The 23,210-nt window shown below is 49.2% G+C and overlaps 1 protein-coding gene across 4 annotated transcripts in view; it reads left to right on the forward strand.

Annotated features, from left to right (window-relative positions):
- The first annotated feature begins 3,087 nt into the window (after positions 1-3,087).
- The window catches only part of RAB43 (RAB43, member RAS oncogene family), a 56,775-nt gene continuing 36,652 nt past the window's right edge, over positions 3,088-23,210 (forward strand). For 2 of the 4 annotated variants that reach the window (XM_078074545.1, XM_078074537.1), the window contains exon 1: positions 3,088-3,432. In XM_078074545.1, the coding sequence (XP_077930671.1) occupies positions 3,243-3,432 (190 nt within the window). In that variant the 5' untranslated portion in view covers positions 3,088-3,242. Of the gene's footprint in view, positions 3,447-23,210 lie in introns of all 4 variants that reach the window. The other 2 variants (XM_036099705.2, XM_078074531.1) reach the window with 1 other exon arrangement.

A 23,210-nucleotide genomic window follows, 5' to 3' on the forward strand; every position in this document is an offset into this window, starting at 1 on the left:
TCTTTACAGTGTTTTCTCACCTTCGTGTCTGATGGGTCTGATGGGGGCACATTTTTAGCACCAAGTCTGGGCGCTGCCAAATAAAACTCAGATGATATTGTTAGAGGCTGTATATTTTAATTATGGTGACAGTAGAAAGAATAAAGATGAAAAAAGAAAGGAAGAAAGGAACGGAGGGAGGAACCAAGGAAGGGGAAGAAGGGTGGCATTTGTCCCTCTAACCACGAGTCTGATCCACAGACTGTTGGGGTTACAGCAGATGCTTCAGTTTATCAACTGGGATGGTGTGCCCCCATGCGGCAACAGCACAAACACAGTTTAAACTCAGCCCACCCACTGCTAGCTTTAAGAATGTTAATTTTTTTTTAAAGATTTTATTTATTTATTTGAGAGAGAGAGAGACTGAGCGAGCGAGAGAGAGAGAGAGAGAGAGAGAGAGGGAAAGAGCATGGTGGGGGGGAGGGTCAGAGGCAGAGGGAGAAGCAGGCTCCTCACTGAGCAGGGAGCCTGACCTGGGGCTTGATCCCAGGACCCCAGGATCACCACCTGAGCCAAAGGCAGCTGGTTAACTGACTGAGCCACCCAGGTGCCCCAAGAATGTTAAATTCTTGACACATTTTTAAAAATTTGGGATATGCATTATTTCAAACTTGGGGCATTAAGTGAGATATCATAAACAGTTTTGAATTTGAATCGCTCTGTTTCAAATGAGTATAATTCAATTTCAGATAAAATGCCACTGTGCTACTCAGAAACTTACCACCAAAAGAGAGGAAATGCAGATATTTTTTTAACAGCTTTATTGAAGTATAATTTACACACCATCAACTCCACCCATTGTAAGTGTACAATTTAAGGATTTTAATAAATTTCCTGAGTCATGCAGCCCTCATGACAGTCTAGTTTTATTTTATTTTTTAAAAAAGATTTTATTTATTTGTTTGAGGGAGAGAATGGGGGGTGGGGGTGGGGGGTGGTGAGGGGCAGAGGGAGAAGCAGGCTCCCTGCTGAGCAGGAAGCCCGACGAGGGGCTCGATCCCAGGACCCTGAGATAATGACCTGAGCTGAAGGCAGATGCTTAACCGACTGAACCACCCAAGTGCCCCAACAGTCTAGTTTCAGAACATGTCCATCACCCTACAAAGACAAGTGGTAGCTGGGCTTTCTGGCAAAATCCATAGCCAGACCAACATGCCCCCATCCCACCCTAAACCAGTGCCAGGCAAGATGAATGTAAAAGCCCATTCAATTATTCAGCCACATGTCCACCCCACCCTGCAAATGTCTACGCTCTTCCTTCCTCTCCTCTTCCTTCCAATAGCTGAGTCTTGGCTCATCCTGGCCCCTGGGCTCACCTTTTCCTTCCCTGTCTCCACCAGTGGCTGTGAGGAGCCACTCTGGGCTGGAACAGATGTTATTTTCTGGGGTTCTGAGCTTTGACATGCCCCAGAGCCCAGCCCAGCCTGTGGAAGCCTTCCATCCCATGTCCTTCTGTCTCCTTCTAGCTCAGAATGGGAGACTATTTCCTGCCCCTCCAATCTGATGTAATAAAGCTGGGCTCCCAGAATTGCTTTTCCTTGTCACTTTGGGGGTTCCTGTCTAACAGTGTTGGGTACTTCCCATGGGAGAAGAGTTCACACTGTTCCAGAACAGATTGCTCCTCCATCTTCTCCATGGGTCTGTCTTTGCCTCCTCATCCAGTCAGTCTCTTCCCCACTTGGCTGGTAAGGTTCGTCAGGGATCCTGATGGACTTGCCCTCTATGGCCTCCTTAAGCTATGGGAAAGCCCTCTTCCCTTTTCTGCTGGGGAGGGTACGGATTTTTGTCTTCTTTGTTCACTGATGTGTTCCAAGGACCTAGAACAGTACCTGAACCATAGTAGGCATTAATAAAATTTATTGAACCAAGTAGAACTGGAGTCTGAAGAGGGCAGGAGTGTTCTCAATTCCCTCCCAGCTGGGTAGTTGGGAAGCCCTTTGTGGGGAGAGGTTCCATTTTATCTATTTCAAGCTTATTTGGGTTCCATTTCTCCAAGGACCCTTGGTTTATGGATTATCTTGGCAGAAGCTGGTCTGACCTTCCACAGAATTCCCCACAAACCTTCCATGTTCCTTTGCTCAGGCCAGTCATTGGTGCTGTTTGGCGGGGTCAGTTCCCCCAAATGGACCCATAACCCCAACTGAGCCAGTCCACCCTGAGCCATTTGGACAGCTGCTTCAACCACTGCTAGGCTGCCTTTGGGGGTTGTGATTTCCCAACTCCTCCTTCTGGCCTTGCCATCCACCGAATGGGCTCTCTAGATCCCTTCTCCTGAGAGCCCTGAAAGGGGGGGTCACGTTGAGGACACAGCCTTCAGGTCCCTTTCCCCATCAGGATTCTGGTCTTCACCCCAGTTTTGTAGCCGGTTTAATTTCCGGCCTCACTGAAGCCTTCTCGTTCCTTGTAGTGGGCCGCTATGCCTTTCCCTTCTGTGTGGGAAGATGGTACCACCTCTCCCAACCCCTGTTGGAGGGATTCTGCCGTGGTTGTCCCCTTCCCAGTGATCCATTCTAGAGGAGGCCATTCTGGGTGCAAGGGCTGGGTTAATGGCCCCAGGCCTGCAGGCCCACCCAGAGACTCCACCGTACCCTTGAGTCCGCTCCTCATTCCACCCTTGAGGCAGCCTGGCCCGTGGCGGTGGGGGGCGTGGCGAGGGCTGGGGGCGGTGCCGTGGGCGGAGTTGGGTTGTGGGCGGACCTAGGGGCGGGGCTGAGAAGCGAAGAGTCCCCGGGCCGAGGGCGGCAAGTCGGTCTGGGGGCGGGGCCGGGAGCGGTGCTGGGGGCGGAGTCTGGCCGGGGCGGTGCTGGGGGCGGGTCCGAGGGCAGAGTCTGATCGGGGGTGTGACTGAGGGCGGAGTCTGTCCCGCGAAGTGCCGAGGTTAGAGCGGGGATGGGGCGGGGCTGAGGCCGGGCGCGAGGGCCCGACTGGCCTGGAACGAGCAGAGGGCCGGCCGCGAGCTTTGCGGAGGCGGGACTAGGCGAGTCCCGGGCTGAGCGGAGGCCCGCGGGGCTCCGGGCTGGCCGGGGGCGGGGCGGGGGGGCTGCCGGGGCGGGGCCGGGGCGGAGCCGGGCCGGGGCCGGCTGTCGGCGGCGCCCCTACTTCAGGTGTTGCGGCGGTTCCACGTCGCCAGGCGGTCCGCGGCTTCCGTGAGCTCAGGCTTCCCTCAGCGTCCGGAGCGCCGGCCCTTCGGCTCCCGCGCGGCCATGGCGGGGCCGGGCCCGGGCGCGGGGGACCCGGACGAGCAGTACGATTTCCTGTTCAAGCTGGTGCTGGTGGGCGACGCGAGCGTGGGAAAGACGTGCGTGGTGCAGCGCTTCAAGACGGGCGCTTTCTCGGAGCGCCAGGGCAGCACCATCGGCGTCGACTTCACCATGAAGACGCTGGAGATCCAGGGCAAGCGGGTCAAGGTGGGAGGCCCGGCCTGGGGTCGCCGCGCGGGGGTGGCCTGGCCCTCTGGCTGCCGCGCAGCCCGGGCTCCTACGGGCACCGGGTGTCGACCGGGGCCCCTGGAAGGCGCTCCCTCAGCGGGGGCGGCCCCAGGCCGCAGCGAGCGCCCCGGATTGTCCTGAGGATTCTGGCAAATCTCTTTCGATTCCCCCTTTCCCTTCCTCCTGTCGGAGCAGGCCCAGGCCTTGGGGTCTGGGTCAGGTTCAGTCCTCAGAGCGCCGGCCTTGGGTTGTGCGTGTGTGTGTGTCTTGGGGGTAGTGCGGGGGAGGAGGCCCTGCCCGCCGGAGCTCACACCCTGGGGGCACTTTTGCTCCAAAATAACTTCGCCAGTGGAAGGCAGCAGAGCGCCTCGGAGTGCGGGGGACAGAAGGCCGCCTGGCTGGCCTGACCCTTCCCCACCGCGATCGAAGTCCCCAGCTCGGCCCTGGTGGGGGGAACCCGGCCAGAAAACTACACCCCCCCCACGACTAGGAGGGATCAGGAAGTAGTTGTTTCTAGGACCGGAGGGCCAAAACTTTTTGTCAGAATTTCCGGCCTGGCCACGCCTCCCTGCAGTCTCTTTGTGGACCTGGTGGTGGAACTTTACTCGACGAGGGCCAGCACTGGGTCCCCTCCCCCAGCTGGAGTTTGATAGAAACTGAAAAGTTCACAGATACCGGAAGGTGGGGGAGAGGACCAAACTTTGGCAATGACTCTGAATAGAAACAGCAGGATGTAGTTGCCACAATGTCCTGGCAATGGTTTGATAAATAATATTTGTGATTAATGAATCAGAGTTTCTTAACCTGGCTACCAGCCCTCCGTAACAGAGTTAGGAGACCGTGGCCAGGGCAGAGCATTGTTTTTGCTCAGTAACTTAACTGAGCTGTGCAGAAATCTTTTCCATTCTTTCATGGTTTTCAGCTCACGTGATCTGCAGGACAGCTCTTAAGAGCACTGGGCAGGGGCAGCACAGGGCAAGTGTTATCTCCTGTTATCTCTGTGTTTTCTAGAAGTTGAACCAGGGTATTGGAGTCCCTTGAGACCTGATGCTCTGGTGCTTTGCGTCCCTGGGTTGCTGTAGCCCTGCTCATGTTTGCCTTTTGCCAGGGTACTTAGCTCTTTGTTTCTGCAAAATTGGGATAATTTCTGGGTGTTGCCCACCTCCTGTCCCTCCATGGAGAAATAGTAAGCCAACAAACTTTACATGACCACAGTGCCTCTAGAGTTCATGTGCCACAGGAAGCAGAGACTCCCTGCCTGAAGGGTTTTGTTTTGTTTTGTTTTAAAGAATCTTTTGGGTTTCTGTGTGTTTTTGGTTTCCTTAGGATGGAAAAAAAAAAAAAAGAGCAAGGTGTGGCAGGCAGCTTTGAGTCATTATTTGGGACCACCCCTTTGGAACAGGTGGCGAGGGAAGGGCTGTAGGATGGGTGGAGTGTGTCTATGGATGAGTTTGTGCCCTGTGATGATGCCAGCAGCCAGAGGGAAAGCGGAGTGCCTAAAATATAGGCATAAATAGCAGTGGTGTTCCTGCAAGCTGTCGGCCTTCTCCTGCACCCGAGTGTTTGTGGTGGCTGGGTGCTGACAGTGGTCAAGGAGGGGGCAGGGTGTTCCTGTTGACCTGGCAAGATAACAGCCTGTGCCCCAGTGGAGCCCAGGGTGTGCTGTGTACCCGAGCGCAGGTTATGCAATGCGGGGCAGGCAGTTCGTGATTTCTGTTCCTTATGGTCACCTCCACGTTGTTCTCAGGAGGCCGCCGGGTGGGATTGGGATCAGCACGGGGTAGGGATGGTAAAACCCCTCGGTAGTTATAACGGCTGACCCTCTTGAGAGGCCGTTGTGTGCCAGCCGATGTGCAGATGTGTTCTTATTAACCCTGTACTGGCATAGGACAGGCTGGCCCCAGGGCACAGCCAGTAACTGACCGAAGTGGGCATTTTTCTTCCAGTGTTTCTGACTCCATAGCATCGAGGGCTTTCCCCTATGCCAGACTGCCTCTTAGAATCTGACTGTTTGGAGTGGGAAAGTCTTTGGCATTTATCTACCCCCTCATTTTGCAGTCAGAGAAACCTGGGTTCCAGGGTGCTAAAGAGGCTTTGGATTGAAACTGAGCAGCAGTGGGTGGGGGACAGTCCATCAACAGCAGTTTTGGGGCTCTACTGACTCAGCAGGAGCAAGTCATTTTTGCTTTCCGAGTCTGTTTCCTCATCCATAAAATGCCTCGGAGGTGCCTTGGTTTTTTTAAAAAAACTTAAGGTTTGTTAGAGTTAAATTTATACTCCTTAAGCTTCACCCATTTTAGGTGTACCGTTCTGTGAATTCTTTTTTTTTTTTTTTTTAAGATTTTATTTATTTATTTGGCAGAGAGAGACACAGTGAGAGAGTGAACACAAGCAGGGGGAGTGGGAGAGGGAGAAGCAGGCTTCCTGCCAAGCAGGGAGCCCAATGCGGGGCTCAATCCCAGGACCCTGGGATCATGACCTGAGCCAAAGGCAGACGCCCAACGACTGAGCCACCCCGTTCTGTGAATTCTGACGAAATGTATACAGTCCCATAATCACTACCACAATCACAGTATAGAATACTTCCAGCAACCCACAAAGTTCCCTTGTGTCCCTTTGTGTCAGTGTCCTCCCTTCACCCCAGCCCCTGGCAATCACCGATCTGTTTTCTGTCTCTATAGTTTCAGCAGTGTGATTTTTTTTTTTAAAGATTTTATGTATTTATTTGACACAGAGAGACACATCGAGAGAGGAACACAAGCAGGGGGGAGTGGGAGAGGGAGAAGCAGGCTTCCCGCCAAGCAGGGAGCCAGATGCGGGGCTCGATCACAGGACCCTGGGATCATGACCTGAGCCGAAGGCAGACGCTTAACAACTGAGCCCAGGCGCCCTCAGCAGTGTGATTTTAACTGGAACCTTTGACGAACCAGATTTTATTGTTATTGTTCCTGCAGAAAGTGTGACCACATCAGGGATTTTGTTTAAAACCTTTCCAGGAGCTATCTGGGGCCGAGCAAGGATCCAGCATGATCCCCCAAAACTCCTCTCCTTGTTCTGCAGCTTTTGTTAGAGCTTGACGAGCCCAGAGATAGATCACCTGGTGTTTTTCCAGCTCCTCTGAGCTCCAGTGCTTGGGGGTGCCGTGAGGGTAAAGGGGGAAGGCCAAGAGGCCACAAGTTCAGAAGGGCCTTAACTAGCTTCTCACCCAGCCAGAGCAGAACCACTTTTATCCAGTTCTATATTGAGGTTCCACTTGTTTTTATTTGGCTGAAAAGTTCTGCTGCTAAAAAAATAAAAAACTTTGCAACATCACAGATCTAATTAAACCCCTTTATTTCTTTTTTTTTTTTTTAAGATTTTATTTATTTATTTGAGAGAGAGAGAATGAGAGACAGCATGAGAGGGAGGAGGGTCAGAGGGAGAAGCAGACTCCCTGCCGAGCAGGGAGCCCGATGCGGGACTCGATCCCGGGACACCAGGATCATGACCTGAGCCGAAGGCAGTCGCTTAACCAACTGAGCCACCCAGGCGCCCTAAACCCCTTTATTTCTATAGTCACTTCCTGTTGCAACCAGAATGACATCCATACTCCTCACCTGAAGAGGTGGGCCCCTGTCTGCCTTGGCTGGTTTACTGCCTTCCCTCTGCCCCTCACTCACTGCTCTCTAGCCTCGATAGCCCTTTCCTTCAGACATGCCTGCCTTGGGCTCTTTGTATCTGTTACCCCGCCTGTCATAGCGTGTCCCTACATCCCCCTGTTGCTTCATTTGGCTCCCACTGCAAATGCCTCCTCTTCAGAGAGAGGCCTTCCCTGACCTTCTGGACCCTCTGTCCCATTACAGGGTGAGTTCAGAGGTAAGTTCATAGCACTTAGCAGGACTTGAAATGACCTCATGTGTTCGTCTCCTCCTGTACAAGGTCTGTCCGCTCCTTGAAAGTGCAGGGATTTAGTCTGCTTTGTGGGCCTGTGAGTCCCCGCACCTACAACAGTGTTATATGCATGGTGCATAGTACATGTCTGGGAATTGATTTTTATTAATAGAGGGGAAGCTGAGGTCAAAATAAATGAAGTGACCAGCATGCCTAAGGCCACACACAAATCAGGGGCAAAACGAGGACTTGAACCCAGGGTCTGCCTGGTTCCTAAGCCCAGGGCTCATTTTTACACTTGCCACCCGTCTGAGTCCCTCTGAGTTCAAAATGATAACCCTGGGAATCTGCAAGTTAATGAATCTAGTAAAAAGGCAGTTGCAGCCACTGTACTTTGAGAAACAATGTGGACTTGGGCATTTTATAGATTTTTCAGTAATAAGGGTTGAAGCCCTAGCAAGTTTCAGGATGTTTGTCTGCTACCAGAACATCTAGCCAGCTCTGAACAGCTCACCTAGCCTGCTGTGCTGGTTAGTAAGGCTCCATATAGGGTGATGGGTACCTGTGCCCACCCCATGTGGATTCACACAGCTCTAGCTATGCAAGTTGAACTTCAAGAGCGAATCTGGGGGATGGGGGGCTGCATCTTCCAAACCAAATTTCAAAGGTGTAAAAGGGCAGACAGTTAAAAAAAAAAAAAAAAAAAAAAAAAATCTCCCTTTCACCTTTGTCCTCCGACCCCGCAATGCCCTCTAAGAAGAGGCAATTGGTGTTATTGGTTTCTTTTCTATCCTGAGAGTGCTATTGCGAATAAAACCAAGGAATTACAAATATGAGGACTTAAATTATTATGGCCGTTGTTACTATTTTCCTCCTTATCTCAGACAGATGATTTCTTAACTCACCCTTCCCCCACACTTTGCTCCCCGCCCCCGCTGCCCCCCAACCTCACTATCCCCCAGGAAATCTCAGCCGGTTCTAAATCCTTAAAACATTCTTACTGCTCCTCTACTCTCTCTTATCTGGGACAACACAAAGGCCTGTTATGTAAACTCGTTTTGCAGATCACTGGGGACACAGACCTCAAGTCCACACACAGAGGTTAGCCTTGTCGAATTGTACCCCCTTTATTCAGCTCTCTGTCGGGTTCACTCTCCCCTTATTGAGGATGTTGCCAGATCTCTCCTTCACAGAGGTAAAGTGTATGCCCTTGGGCCTTGGCTCTCAAGCTTCCCTAGGCCCTACAAGTCACCTTTGTTTTTGTAACTGCTCCTGGCACTTTCCAAAGAGGGGGCAGGCAGGGAAATAGGAACTGCCTTCTTTTTAAAGTTTGCATCTTTGGTCCTTCCAATCAGGGGTCTGATTTTGCTATTTGGATCAGGTGCTTTTCTGATTTGGATGTTATTGGTTTGACTTTTTCAGTTTTGATCAGAAATAGCATAAGGACTATTAGATTAGAAAGAAGTTCTGGGTCATGCTGGTTGTCTGGAGAAATCTGTTCTTGAGGCCAATGACAGCCATCCCGTTGCAAAATAAGCCTTGCCTCCTGAGGTTTCTAACAGTCCTGAGGTAGCGCGGGGGTTGTGGAAAGACAGTGGAAGGAGGGCCAGTGTTAGACCCACAAGGCACCATCTTAAAATCTTGACTTTGCCATGTAGTTCTTTGGGCATGTGACATCATTGCTTCTAATCTGCTTCCCTGTAAACCTCTTAGCTTTAGGGACCTGGCCCATTGCGGATCATTAGGAAATGGGGACTGACGTTGGTGTGGAAATCACCTGGGAGAGAGAGTGGCATGGGGCTTCTCAGCTTGGGTGCCCAGCTGACCTTGTGCAAGTCACTTCACCGATCTGTTACTCCATCAGTGAGCTGCAGAAAGAATCCCTATCTCACCTACCCACACAGGGTTTGCTTGAGGTCACCCTGTGAGAAGGACCACCATCTTACAGAGCAGGACATGAAGGCCTGTATGTGGCAGATTGGAACAGAACCTGGCCTTCTGGCTCCTGGTCTGGTGCTTATTCTCACTGCTGTGCTATGCCCTCTCCCACTGGTAGTATGCGCACAAACACCGCACACGCACGGAAAGGTTTGGGATGAGTTTAATATCTGGGCCGTCATATATCACTTATATTTTACATTTTTTGTGTGTTTTGATTAGCAGTACCATATCAGCATCCTAATGCCAGGTGCTGGTTAAACAAACAAATCCTTATTCATTCAGGTGAATTGGGTGAATTGGTACATATGGCTAGTGTGAACAAACGAAAAAGCCCATCTTCTAGAATGGCTTACAAAATGCTGTTCTATTGAACATAGAGCAACAGAACCCGAGCTAGTGCTGTTAGAGAGAGGATCTCTCCAACCTGCTGTGATAAATTGATAAGCAAGGACCATTGCTCATTAATAACTTCTGTATCTATCCCATGACATACATGGACTCCTCTGATCTTACTTGTACTCCTTTGCCTTGTAAACCTCCCTTTCTTGGACTGGAAAAACAGGAACTTAGTCCTACATGAGATATGTAAACATTGTGAGTTCTTCGAGGTTTTCGCACCTGTTCGTCAGTGTTTGAGGTGACACCGTCCCGAATTTGGAGTGTGACTAAGGAGTAATGTGACTAATTTGTAAAAAAAAAAAAATAGCAACCTAGAACCTGATGTGTCCATGGGTGCTGCCCCTTTCAAAGTCGTCTCCTTGAGAAATTGTGTGCGTATTTCCCCAGTGTTTGATCAGCTGTGACGATTCTTATTCACATTCTTCAGAGCCTGCAGCTCTTCCTTCTGGCAGGTCCTTCAGGGGTGTATTTGAGAGTGTTCCATAGTGGTAGCGTTCTTCGGTCCAAAGTGAGGTCTAACCATAGAGTCACAATTCTGGTGCACGTCAGTCCAGGGGGCTTGCCCAAGGGCCCTGACAGCAATTGCAGTGTGTGTTGGGCAGCGACAGGTCATTGGAGTGTGTCATCTCTTGAGGCGACTGCTTTTTAAGGGGATGCTGGTCATCTTGATGCGAGAGGCCTGAAAGGTTGGCTTCCAGCTCACAGCTCATGGTTAGTGGGTTAGATTAGCTGATGTGGATGGTGTTGGACCATTTCATCACTGAAGGATCCCATCACTCACTGAAAAAAAAATCCTATAATTTCCAGCCAGGGAATCCCCACTCCTGCCATTTTGATGCCAGAGAAAGATTAAAATTAGATATTTTTATTTATTTATTTATTTTATTTTTTAAAGATATTTATTTATTTGACACAGAGAGAGAGAGAACAAGTAGGCAGAGAGGAAGGCAGAGGGAGAGGGAGAAGCAGGCTCCCCGCTGAGCAGGGAGCCCAATGTGGGGCTCAATCCCAGGACCCTGGGATCATGACCTGAGCCGAAGGCAGTGGCTTAACCGACTGAGCCACCCAGGTGCCCCCAAAATTAGATATTTTTAAAATGAAAAATATTCTGGGGCACCTGGGTGGCTCAGTTGGTTAAGCATCCAACTCTTTTTTTTTTTTTTTTTTAAGATTTTATTTATTTATTTATGAGAGGCAGAGGCAGAGGGAGAAGCAAACTCCCTGCGGACCAGGGAGCTCGATGTGGAACTCAATCCCAGGACCCCAGGATCATGACCTGAGCCAAAGGCAGACACCTAACCGACTGAGCCACCCAGGCACCCCACCATCCAACTCCTGATTTTGGCTCAGGTCATGATCTCAGGGTCGTGAGATCGAGCCCCAGGTCAGGCTCCATGCTCAGTGGGGAGTCTGCTTGAGATTCTCTTTCTCCCTTTGCCCCTTTCCCCAACTCATGCTCTCTCTCAAATAAATAAGTAAAGAAATAATCTAAAAAAAAATTAAAAATGTTCCGTTTACATTTTCCAGTGAAAAGCTTTGATTTTTTTGTTTGTTTAACTTGTTTTTTTATTCTTGGGTTTTAACTCTCATGGGTACACAAATAGCAGATGATTTCATGATAAAAAAAGTAGAATTTAGCTGTCAGAATAAACTTCAGTTTGCTATGAATTGTTAATATCTTCCATGTTTACATTATAGATAATTACATAGAAAAAGATCGGTTTTATAAAATATGGGAACATTCTTTGAAATACATAGAAAAAAAATCTATTTTATTATTGAAATCACAAGGTAAATACCTCAGTGTAAACTCTGACTCTAGGGTTTTCTTTGGGTTCTTTTCCCCAGAATAAGCCCTTGGTAAGTGTTGGCTGAATGAACAGAGAGGGAGGGAGAGAAAGAGGGAGAAGGGAGAGGCTTCTAAGCAGGAAAGGGTATCAGTAAACCTCTGCTTGAAGGGTTGGGTTCATGCAGGAGCTTAAGGGCTCCTGGCCGGGGAGGGGAGATAAATGTCAGGTGAAAACGGGAGACCTTATGGGAACTCTGTGTTTTGTTTTGTTTTGTTTGATTTTATGACTTTTGAGAAATAGTGTCACCATAGTGCAAGTTGATGGGGAAAGTTTTTGTAGACTGGTTTGCTAAAAAGCCTAATCTCTTAAAATTTAACTGGCAAAGTTCAGCTAATTTGATGTGAAACAGTCATGGTTGGTATTTTCAAGCCTAGTGTGAAAAACTCATTAAGTATTAAAAGGACTCCAAGCTATAGAATTCCAGCTAGATTCTTTTTGCCACTCAGGGGTTCCCCTGCCTCTGAGCAGGAGCGTGATAATGGATGGAAGGCCGTGGTGTGTTAAGATGTTTTGGGGCAGTTTGCTCTGCGTGTGTACATGTATGTATACATCAGCAGATTATTGTTTTGCTTTACGTGAGTTGGCCTTACTTGACTGTCATTTTTTAAAAGATTTTTAAAATTTATTTTAGAGTGAGTGAGAGTGTGAGTGGGGGGAAAGGCAGAGGGAGAATAGAGTCCCAAGCGGACTCCGCGCTGAGTGCAGAACCCGAGGTGGGGCTCGATCCCGCAACCCCGAGATCATGACCTGAGCTGAAATTAAGAGTCAGACGGATGCTCAACTGACTGAATCGCCCAGGTGCCCCCTTGACAATTTTGTCTAAAGTAGCACTCTACCAAGTTCCTTAAAAAAAAGTCTTTATTGAGATATAATCCGTATACCATAGAACTTCCCCATTTAAAGTGTTCGGTTCACTGTGGTGTTGTATACTCACAGAGTTGTATAACCATCACCACAATCAATTTTCAGATATTTTCATTGCCCCAAAAGAAACCTGCTACCCCTGAGCAGTCATTCCCATTCCTACCTCCCTATAACCCCTGGCAACCACTTGTCTACTTTCTGTCTCTGTAGGGTTGCCTGTCCTAGACATTCCAGATAAATGGAAACCTACAATATTGTGGGTTTTCCTGTGTCCGACTTCCTTCACCAAGCATAACGTTTTTGGTCTTACGTGCCTTGCTTTGTTTTTTTCTTCCTAGCACTTACTACCACCCCACGTCTTGCTCGTGTGTTTGTTCCCAGGCCCGGGAGGGCATGTGAGCTCTGCTGTGTGCCCGCACTTAGCACTGCACCCTCTCTGTTGTTGTTGAATGACCCACATGAAGCTCTCTGCCCTCACTGTTCAGTGACTGACTTTCTGCGTCACAAAGTATGTCTTGGCCTCTGTTGGATCTCTCTCCCATGCCGTCTTCTTAGTAATTTGGAAATACGTATGTCCTGTCTCTATTCATCTTGTTAAATGTTAAATACGTATTCAAATTTATATTTTCCTACCTGTGGTCTAGAATTAGTATTTATTTCTTTGACCCTAAGAGGACAAGAACCTTGGCACACTTTTCCTCCCTCCTCATTGCCTCCCCACCCCCAGTTTCCACATTGAAATCATCTGGGATTCGAGGGCCAGATCATTATTGATTTTTTTTTTTTTTGACATTTTGCATCAACAGTTATTTTAATTCCTTTAATTTATTTAATTTATTTAATTCCAAGTTTTATTTATTTATTTTTGGTTTACTGTTTTTTTATTGCTTTAGTTCATTTGCATTTTGCCTGAATTGTTCCTCAAGTGATTCTTTCAGAAAGAATCTGTAAGTGACTCTTGAAATCAAGTGACCCTTGATTTCTAATGTTCTGAAATCTTACCATAGTGTACCTAGGTTGTGGGATATTTTTTCATTCACCTTGCTCTGAACTCAGTAGGTATAACCAGAGTGAAAATTCCTGTATTTCTAAAGGTCTAAGGATTTTTTTTTTTAAGATTTATTTCTTTATTTTAGAGAGAGAGGAGCAAGCAAGCGTGGTGGGGGGAGGAACAAAGGAAGAGGGAGAGAGAAACCCAGGCAGACTCTACGCTGAGCGTGGAGCGGACATGGGGCTCGATCTCAGGACCCTGAGATCATGACCTGAGCCAAAACCAAGAGTCAGATGCTTAACCGACTACATCACCCAGGCGCCCCTAAAGGTCTAAGGAATTTTTAAAAATGTATTTGATTAGCTCCTATTCTCCCCTCTGGAGCTTGCATGGTACAGGAGCTGGAATTTAGGGTCTGTTCTTCACATCTCTTATCTTCTCCATCTCAACAGCATGGTGCTCTATTGTGCTGTGTTCTGGACAAACCCTGGGCTTCACCTTCCAGTACACTGATTTCCTTTTCAGCTGTGTCTGTTCTTTTTTTTTTTTTTTTTTTAAGATTTATTTATTTTAGAGAGAGAGAGAGAGCATGAGTGGGAGGGGCAGAGGGAGAGGGAGAGAGATTCTTAAGCAGACTCTGAGCACAGTGCTGAGCGCAGACTCAAGCTCATGCTGAGCGCAGAGCCCAACCCGGGGCTCCATCCCAAGATCATGACCTGAGCCAAAATCGAGAGTCAGACGCTTTAACCAACTGCGCCACCCAGGCGTCCCTCAGCTGTATCTGTTCTGACCATTCATTCCATCTCTTGTTTTATTTTGATAATTACAATTTTAGTTTCCAAGATCTCCAGTTCGTTCTTTTTCATATCAGTAATATTTTCATTCTGCAGATATTATTAATACTCTTATTTTTCCCAACTTTTTGTTATGAAAACTGTCAAGCATATAGAAAAGCTGAAAGAAGAGCACAATAAACCCCAAACCTATCCTCCACCTAGATTCAGCAGTTGTTCTGTTTTACTCTGTTTGCTTCGTCTTTCTGTATATGTAATATACCTTTTTTTTTTATTTGAAAGTAAGTTGCAGATAACATGATATATCACCCCATAGCTCAACATACAACTTTTAAGAATGGGCATGATTTTTTTTTCTATTTTTTAAACTCCAGTGTAGTTAACATACAGTGTTATATTAGTTTCAGGTATACAGTATAATGATTCAACAGTTCTATACATTGTTCAGTGCTCTTCGTGATAAGTGTACTCTTAACCCCCTTTATCTATTTCACCCATCCCTACTCCTATCTCTGGCAGCCACTAGTTTATTCTCTGTATTTAAGGTTGTTTGTTTGTTTGTCTCTTTTCGTTTGTTTGCTCATTTGTTTTGTTTCTTTTTTTTTCCATTTGTTGTGTTTCTTAAATTCCACATATGAGTGAAACCATATGGTATTTGTCTTTCTCTGTCGGACTTATTTTACTTAGCATTATACCCTCTAGGTCTGTCCACGTTGTTGCAAAGGTCTCATTCTTTTTTTATGGCTGAGTAATATTCTGTTGAATATATTTACCACATCGTCTTTATCCATTCATCTATGGTTGGGTAATTGGGTTACTTCCATGTCTTAGCTATTGTAAATAATGCTTCAGTAAACATAGGGGTGTATATATCTTTCAGAATTAGTGTTTTCATTTTCTTTGGGTAAATACCCGGGAGTAAATACCCACCAGATTATTGGATCATAGGGTAGTTCTATTTTTAATTTTTTGAGGCGCCTCCATACTTTTTCCCACAGTGGCTGCACCAGTTTGCATTCCCACCAGTGGTGTGTGCAAGGCTTTCTTTTTCTCCACATCCTCACTAACACTTCCTATTTCTTTCTTTCTTTTTTTTTTTTTTTTTAAGATTTTATTTATTTATTTGAGAGAGAGAGAGAGAAAGAGTGAGCAGGGCGGGGGTGTGCCTGGGGTGGCTCAGTTATTAGGCATCTGCCTGCGGCTCGGGTCATGATCCCAGGGTCCTGGGATGGAGCCCCACATCGGGCTCCCTGCTCTGCGGGAAAGCCTGCTTCTCCCTCTCCCACTCCCCCTGCTTGTGTTCCCTCTCTTCACTGTGTCTCTCTATCAAATAAATAAATAAAATCTTAAAAAAAAAAAAAAAAGAGTGAGCAGGGGGGAGGGACATAGGGAGAGGGAGAAGCAGACTCCCCTCTGAGCAGACAGCCTGATGTGGGGTTCAATCCCAGGACCCTGGGATCGTGACCCAAGCCAAAGGCAGACGCTTAACCAACTGAGCCACCCGGGCACCCCAATACTTCCTATTTCTTGTCTTTTTGATTTTAGTCATTCTGACAGGTGACAGGTGGTGACATCTCATTGTGGTTTTGATTTTTATTTCCCTGATAAGAATAAGCACAATGCTTTTAACACACCTAAGTAAATCAGTACAGTTGAACCTCGAACAACTGGGTACACTTCGGTGCAGATTTTTTTTTTTTTTTTATTTGACAGAGAGATAGCACAAGTAGGCAGAGCGGCAGGCAGAGGGAAAGGGAGAAGCAGGCTCTCTGCTGAGCAGGGAGCCCGATGCGGGGCTCGATCCCAGGACCCTGGGATGATGACCTGAGCTGAAGGCAGCCGCCCAACCGACTGAGCCACCCAGGCGCCCCTGTGCAGATTTTTTATAGTACAGTTCTGTAAATGTATTCTCTCTTCCTTATGACTTTCTTAATAACATTTTCTCTAGCTTATTTTATTGTAAGAATACAGTATATAATACATATAATATACAAAAATATGTGTTAATCGACTATTTATGTTATCTACAAGTCTTCCCATCAATAGTAGGCTATTTGTAAAGTTTTTGGGGAGTCAAAAGTATACACAGATTTTTGACTGCCCAGGGGGTTGGTGCCCCTGACCCCATGTTGTTCAAGGGTCAAATGGTATTTCTATAAAATAGCACCTACTGTCTAGTTGATTTTTAAGTTTTTCCACCTTTCTCCCTCAAGTTTTTTATAGTGTTTTTCCTCTTTAATTTTTGTTCTTTTTTTGAAAGACTTTATTTGAGAGTGAGCACGAGCAGGGAGAGGGGTAGAGGGAGAGGGAGAAGGAGACTCCCAGCTGAGCAAGGAGCCTGATGTGGAGCTCGATCCCAGGACCCTGAGGTCATGATCTGAACTGAAGGCAGACGCTTAACTGACTGAACTACCTAAGGCGCTGCAGTGTTTTTCCTCTTTGAACCAGAGTCCAGTAAAGTTTGGTCCAGAACAACACCTTGCTTTTTTTTTTTTTAATGACTTTTTGTTGTTGTTGTTAATGATACTGATTTTGGATACCGATTCACTTCCTGGATTTGTCTCATGGTTCCCTTGTGGTGTCTTTGCACTTGTTCCTTTGTCTCCTGTATTTCCTGTAAGCTGGAGGTTGAGTTAGAGCTCACTTCGACTTGGGTGGGACACGGCAGGTGGCACAGGAAGCCAGGTTCCCACATTGGTACTGATGCCTTGGTTTGATCACTTGGTTGGGGTCGTGTCTACCAGATTTCTCTATTCACATTTATTGTTAAAAGATTCCTTTTTGCTCTGTTAACTTTGTTTCCTGGGATATCACTTAAGAGTCGTGGCCTTGAGCTGGCCTTTTCTGCCTGGAGCAGTGGACAGGATGAAATGAGATTCCAAGGAGAAAATGCCTGGAACTTTGAAAGTGTTCTGTCCAGCTTAATTACAGTTGTTGGTAGATGTGACCATCTGACACCCTGAGACATAAACTGCATATTGGGGAGATCATTAGATGGCGACTAGTTGATGGTTTGTCTGTCCGTTCTATAACTACCTCCTCTTTCCCAGGCACCGTTCTAAGCTCAAGAGAAAAAAGGATGAGTAAGAGACAGTCCCCGTTCTTCAGGAGCTCGTAACTGGTCAGGGGCACAGACAGGTAAACAGATAGCTAGCATGCAGTGCTATTAATGTCGTTGCCCAGTTTCTGAACCAGGAATTGGAACACATGGCCTGACAAGTATGTGTGTGTTTATTTTAGCGACAGCAAGACCGAGTATTGAAAATTAGGACCGTCCCTGCAAAGCAGGGCCCTGTGGTTGCCATGGCTGTCACAGGGATGTCTGCTGAATGCCACAGGGGCACAGAGGGGGCAGCAATCCGCTCTCCCCAGGGTCACGGAGGCAGTGAGTTTCATGATACGTAGGCCCTGAAGGATACGTGAATTTCCCAGTGAGGAAAGATAGAAGGGGCTTTAGCTACCAAAGCCATATATGTGCAAAGTCAGGGAGGTGTGGAAGAGGAAGTGTGGGTGTTTGTCCAAGTCGAGCGTAGCTGGAGTGTCAGGGGAGATGAGACGATGCAAGGGGCTCAGCGCCAGACTTCTGATCGTGGAAGGTGCGTCACCTGTGTCCTGAGGGCTGTGGTGGCCCTTTGTGTGGGAGACCCACTGTTTGTCCCTGAGGCTTGATGCCAGCTGGAGGCACCATCAGCCGTGACTGAGCGGAGGGGCGGCCAAGGGGTCAAGGCTGAGTGGGGCTCCCAGCTTGGCGCACTCTCCATTAACCCTGGTGTCAGGGTGCAGGAGGGACAGTGTGAGGGAAGGCAGAGCTCATTTTGGGATGTAGTGCATCTGATCCCTCTCTAGGCTGGGTCCTTGCTGCAGAGGAATTTTGGAAAAAGAGAAGCAGATGGGCGTAAGGGAATTAGTGTAGAGGCCCCGAGGGCTCCATGACACCATTTACCCAGGAAGTCGGAGCTCATGGCCATGGCTTTAGGAATGCTGTCATCGCTTGCTCTCAGCTTCTCCTGGTAGGCATAGGTTGTTGCCACAAGGAGCCAGCAGTCCACCTGTTAGTTATGGGCTCTTCCCAGCCTGGCGGGCCTGCCTGACCACTGAATCGGGGAGGGGGGCTCCTGGCACCCTGCTTCGGTCGGGTCACTCTCTGTTGCCCCGTAGTGCTTAAGGGGGCCTGTGAGTGTGGTTTGGTAGCAGCAGGGAAGGAGGCCACAGAGGAAGGACTTGGGTTGTGCTAGGTGATCTTGGTTTCCCTGTGAGAGGGAGGAGGGGCATCCCTGGGGAGCCGGTGGTCTTTTGCGAGCGACCGAGGCAAGACTCCTTGGTCAGAGGCTTTGGTCTCTTTCCCACATCTCATCTTTTCCCCATCAAGACTGTTCAGGAAGGTGTTTGACTGATTCCTGCAGGAGGTATGAAGCATCACTGAGGTTTCTCAGAAGAAACAAAACAAAACAAAGCATTTAAGGATTCTGGAGGAGCCTTGCACACAGTAAAGGGCATGGGCTTTTAGAGTCAGACAAAGCTCTTCTGCCACTGCTTCCCTGTGACCCCTCATGTAGAAAGTAGTAAGACTTACCTTCTAGGGTTGTGAGGATGAAACGGGCTGGCAGAGGTGAACACTAACACAGGTGGCGCCCGGAGGTTCTCGAAGCACGTTAGAACCCCTCCTGCGCCTCGTGCTCCCGCCAGCCCTGCAGAGTGGGACTGGTCACCGCTGTACCCAAGTTCCTGGTGAGGAAATACCGACTCCAGGTAACTACTGGAACCATCCTTGACCCCTCTGCTGATGGAGTAGAATGGGAACCTGAGATTCCTGATCACTCGTTCACTTCCAGTGACAGATAACCTGCCAAGGAGGGTTGCCTTGTAACAAGGGACAGAGAGAGATCTGTGACACTGGGACCTTGGGCAGCTGTGTTTAGGGGGCAGGAGGAGTCTTGAGCTCAGGAGTACGCCCGCAGCCCTTGCTGCCCGCTGCAGAGAAGCCGTCTGTGTTCAGGACCTTGTTGTTTGCCCCTCCCTGGGTCACTAGCCCAGCGTGTTCTTGCCCTGCTCTCCCTCCCTCGGCTTCTGCCCACCTGCCAGCTAACATACTGGACGTTTGGCAGCTTCTCACTATTGCTCCTAAGAGTAACCCGTGTCTCGGTTCTGGCTTGTTGGGAAGCCCCAGGCTGTGCTCTTCCCTGGAGGACTGAGGCAGGAAAAGTGACAGCGGCTGGCCAGAGGAGTGGCCTGTAGACTCCACCTCCTAGGTCAGCTCACCGCATCCCAAGACATGATGAAAAATAGCTCAGGAACTCGTATTTGGGTCAGTCTGACCAGTTTTCAGAGTTTTGTCCTGAGAACTAATTTTTCCAAGGTCTTTTTCTACTATGAAGAAGCAAGGAACTTTCCACTGTTTGTTTCGTCATGCAGGAGAAAGACCGTTCACATAAAATCCTCTTCTATTTCCACTGGTGGAGACAGTGCTGGACATAGGTTTTGGGAACTGAACCACTAATGGTGCTTTTTTTTTTTTTTTAAAGATTTATTTATCTATTTGAGAGAGAGAGAGAAAGAGAGCACGAGTGGGAGGGGCAGAGGGAGAGGGACAGAATCTCAAGCAGACTCCCCACCGGGCATGGAGCCCGACACGGGGCTTGATCTCACGACTCTGGGATCATGACCTGAGCTGAAATCAAGAGTTGGACGCTTAACCAACTGAGCCACGCAGTCACCCCGCTAATGGTGCTTTTAACCTAATGAGCAGACTTGATTTCCCACTAGGGCACATAGGAAGCCACTCCTTAGGGACAGCAGGCACAAATCCCTGGAAAGCGGGTTTAGCCCCACCGTACCTCTTGTCCTCCTCTTGTTGCCTCTCACTGGCCTGACTACCAGGCCCTGCCTTCAGTTCCTTTATTGTTGAGTACCTGGGTCTGTGCCTGGTTGCTGGTGGCACAAAGGAGTGAGATGGGGTCTCTCCCCTCAAGAGCCCATTCTCGATAGCAAGAGAGAGACTTACAAACCAAGAGCCCCACACAGACAGCCCTAGGCCAGTTCCCACTAAGAAACCTGTTTTTTGGTGCCTACAGAATGGTGATGTGCTGCTTTGTTTTAAATTGGATTTGCTTTAGGCTGGACAATCTTTTCTGTTGTCTTGCTGCATTTTATGTTCCTTGCCTGCCCCCAAACGCACCTTAGTTTGGGACACTTGAATTAAATGTTGAACATACTCTGCAATGTGTGCTGTTACAGAGGCAAGAACACAGACGCTAGGGAACAGGAAGGCAAGAAATGAATTCTGCTCTGGGCTGGGGCTTGGTCCTGTGTGTCAGGGAAAGCTCTACTGACCAGGTGACTTTTGAACAGGGTCTTGAAGGTTAGGTAGGAGTTCACCAAAAGATCAAGATGAATGCAATCTATCCTAGGAAAAGAAGATAAAGACAAGAATATGCCGTCACGGGTGTAGGGACTCAGAGGGACAGTGTAAACAAGGAGTGATTAACTGTGAAGCTTAGAAGAGAAAATAAGCCTCATCTCTTACCCTGAGACTGTGCTTCCCAGATTGAGGCAGCGATACATGGGCCCGAGCCCTCTTGTCACCAAGGCACAAGAAGGACCTGAACGAGACCCAGAACCCTTGCAGCCTGGAAGTGCCCACCCCCACACTCAGAAGAGGGGAGCCACCCCCACCCGCACCCATTTGAAACTTACCTGACTGACCTCTGCTGAGTGGGAGTGGGGGCAGCTCCCCTTTTCTGAGTGTAAATGCTCTGGGAGCCCTTCTCCATCCTAACTGGGCCTCACTCCTACTCTCCGTGCCCAGCAGATACTTCTGAACTTCACTCCAGATGTCAGGAGCCCTAAAAATTTCCCCTGAAGTCCGATGTAAGATAAGAAGGCCTGGCTTGGGGAAAGTAGGAGAGGCGGGCAGCGTGCCAGGCGGGAAGTGGGAGAGTTAGGGGGGGCGGGCTGGGGCGTAACCCACAGTACAAAGTCCCTGCCTGTGTGTCAAGTGAGTGTGCGGGCAGAGGACTTCCGGCGGGTGGGGTGGCGGTTTCAACTTGGTAGATGCTCTCGGTGGTTTCAGGCTGAACACTCACAGTCTCATTAGGATGCGAAGACCCAGTGGTTCGCTTTCCTAAGCCAAGTCCTGGAGCCTGAGCTGCTAGATGGAGATCCGGCGGGGCAGGGTGACAGGCTCTAAGGGCAGGAAGGGTACTCATCCATCTAGCATGTATTAATCGAGCACCTTCGACATGCCAGGCAGTATGCTGGGTTCTGGGCATATGTGGAAAGCCAGCCAGCCAGGCTCTGCCCTCGTGAAACTCCTATGAGAGAGAACAGGAAACATTTAAAAAGTGCATATGTGTGAGTGCTGCCTTTGGAGAAAAGTAAATCGGGGTGAGCGGACAGGTTGGGCTGCTCTTTTAAGAAAGGGGAATCGTGAAAGACCCGTGAGCGCAACTGATACTTGAAAGCAGGCAGGAGTGAAGGGAGGCGGCAGTCATGTGCTGGTCTGGGAGAAGAACACTTCAGGAAGGGGAATGTCAAGGGCAGGGGTCTTGGTATAGAGACCTCCGAGTGCTCAGGGACCGGCCAGGAGCAAATACGGCTGAAGTGAAGTTATGTGAAGGCAGATAAAGTCCAGGCTGCAGGTCCTTTAGGCCTTTCTGGGGCGGAGAGCCGAGGAGCGACAGGATCCTACTTAACACTGTTTTAGGGGCTCCACATCGGCTGCTGTGTGGAGAATGGACTGCAGTGCGGCCGGAGGCCCGGGGCAGGGTTGAGGCTGGCTGCGGTGGCTGTGGTGTGAGGCTTGGTGACAGCCAGGGTGGAGCGGAGGGAGCAGCAAAGGATTCGGTGCCCATGGGCCCTGCTGAGGACAGGGAGCAGGGAAGTAGACAGACAGACAGACAGATGGCCGTGGGCCCAACATCACGCTCTGATGCCTTGGCCAGTCACGGCCCTGTGGGAGCCTGCCTTTCTGCTCTGTGCACTGGGCTGGTGGTCTCTGCCTGCAGGCTCTGACGGGGAACCAGCCTGCTGCCTGCCTCAGGACCCCACAGCATCCATGCGGGGGGTTCTGCTCTGGCTTCTGGGAAATAGGGCCTGCAGCTGTCCTCTCCGATGGATGGCTCAGGATGGCCCCAGTGTGCTTGCCTGCCTCCTCACCTGCCTGTCTCTTGAGTAGCTAAGGTGGCTGATCACACTTATTAAACTTTCGCCCAGACCCCCTTGGGGCCCTGCCTTACGGCAGGTGTGGGGCTCCGACAAAGGAGCTTTGCTTGGCTGCTGGGAAAGTAGGCCCTCACCTGGCTTGGCTTCTCCCACCTGTTTTGGAACACAGAGGCCATTTGGGCCAAGAGATTGAGCCTCCTCTATGAAACCTTCCCTGCGATCCCACAGTAGGACCCCGCTCCACTCAGCAACCCAGGTGGTACTTGGCAAACATCAGTCAGAGTGCCTCTCGTCTCAGCCTGGGCTCCCTCTGGAAAACCAGAGCCTGAGACACAGGCTTGCATGCAGCTCATTTGTTTTGGTGACCGGAGAGAGTAAAACAGGAGGAAGGAAGTGCTACAAGGCTGCATCCTCAAGTTGGTCCCTGCCACGGGCAAGTGGGGCTTGATCTGGCCGGGCATCCCTTGCTCCCCGTTGGCCAAGGGTTGGTCCGTAGGGTGGTAAGGCCCTCTCACTTCTGGGTCACGAATGCATGAATGCTTGGTGGTTTCCCACAGGCCTCCCGGGCTGGAACCGGAGAGGATCCAAGGCAGGCAGCGAGGCTCTTTAGACTGTTACACTGTGTGGGCTGGTTGCTGCTGCGGTGGGCTGGAGTTCAGCGGGGGCTGCTAAGATATGTGAGGTGGGATAAAAGAGATGTCTAATACGAATTTCCTTGCTTCAGACAGTCTTCAATGGCTTCTCATTGCCATAAAAATAAAATCCGCACTCGACGTCGGCCTGTAAGATCCTGCATGTTCTGGCTTCCGCTGCCCCTGACCACATCTCCTTCCATGTGCCTTCTTCACTGCCATCTGGCCACACTGCCCTTTCT

Source organism: Halichoerus grypus, chromosome 1, assembly GCF_964656455.1.
Source record: "Halichoerus grypus chromosome 1, mHalGry1.hap1.1, whole genome shotgun sequence".
NCBI classification, from domain to species: domain Eukaryota; kingdom Metazoa; phylum Chordata; class Mammalia; order Carnivora; family Phocidae; genus Halichoerus; species Halichoerus grypus.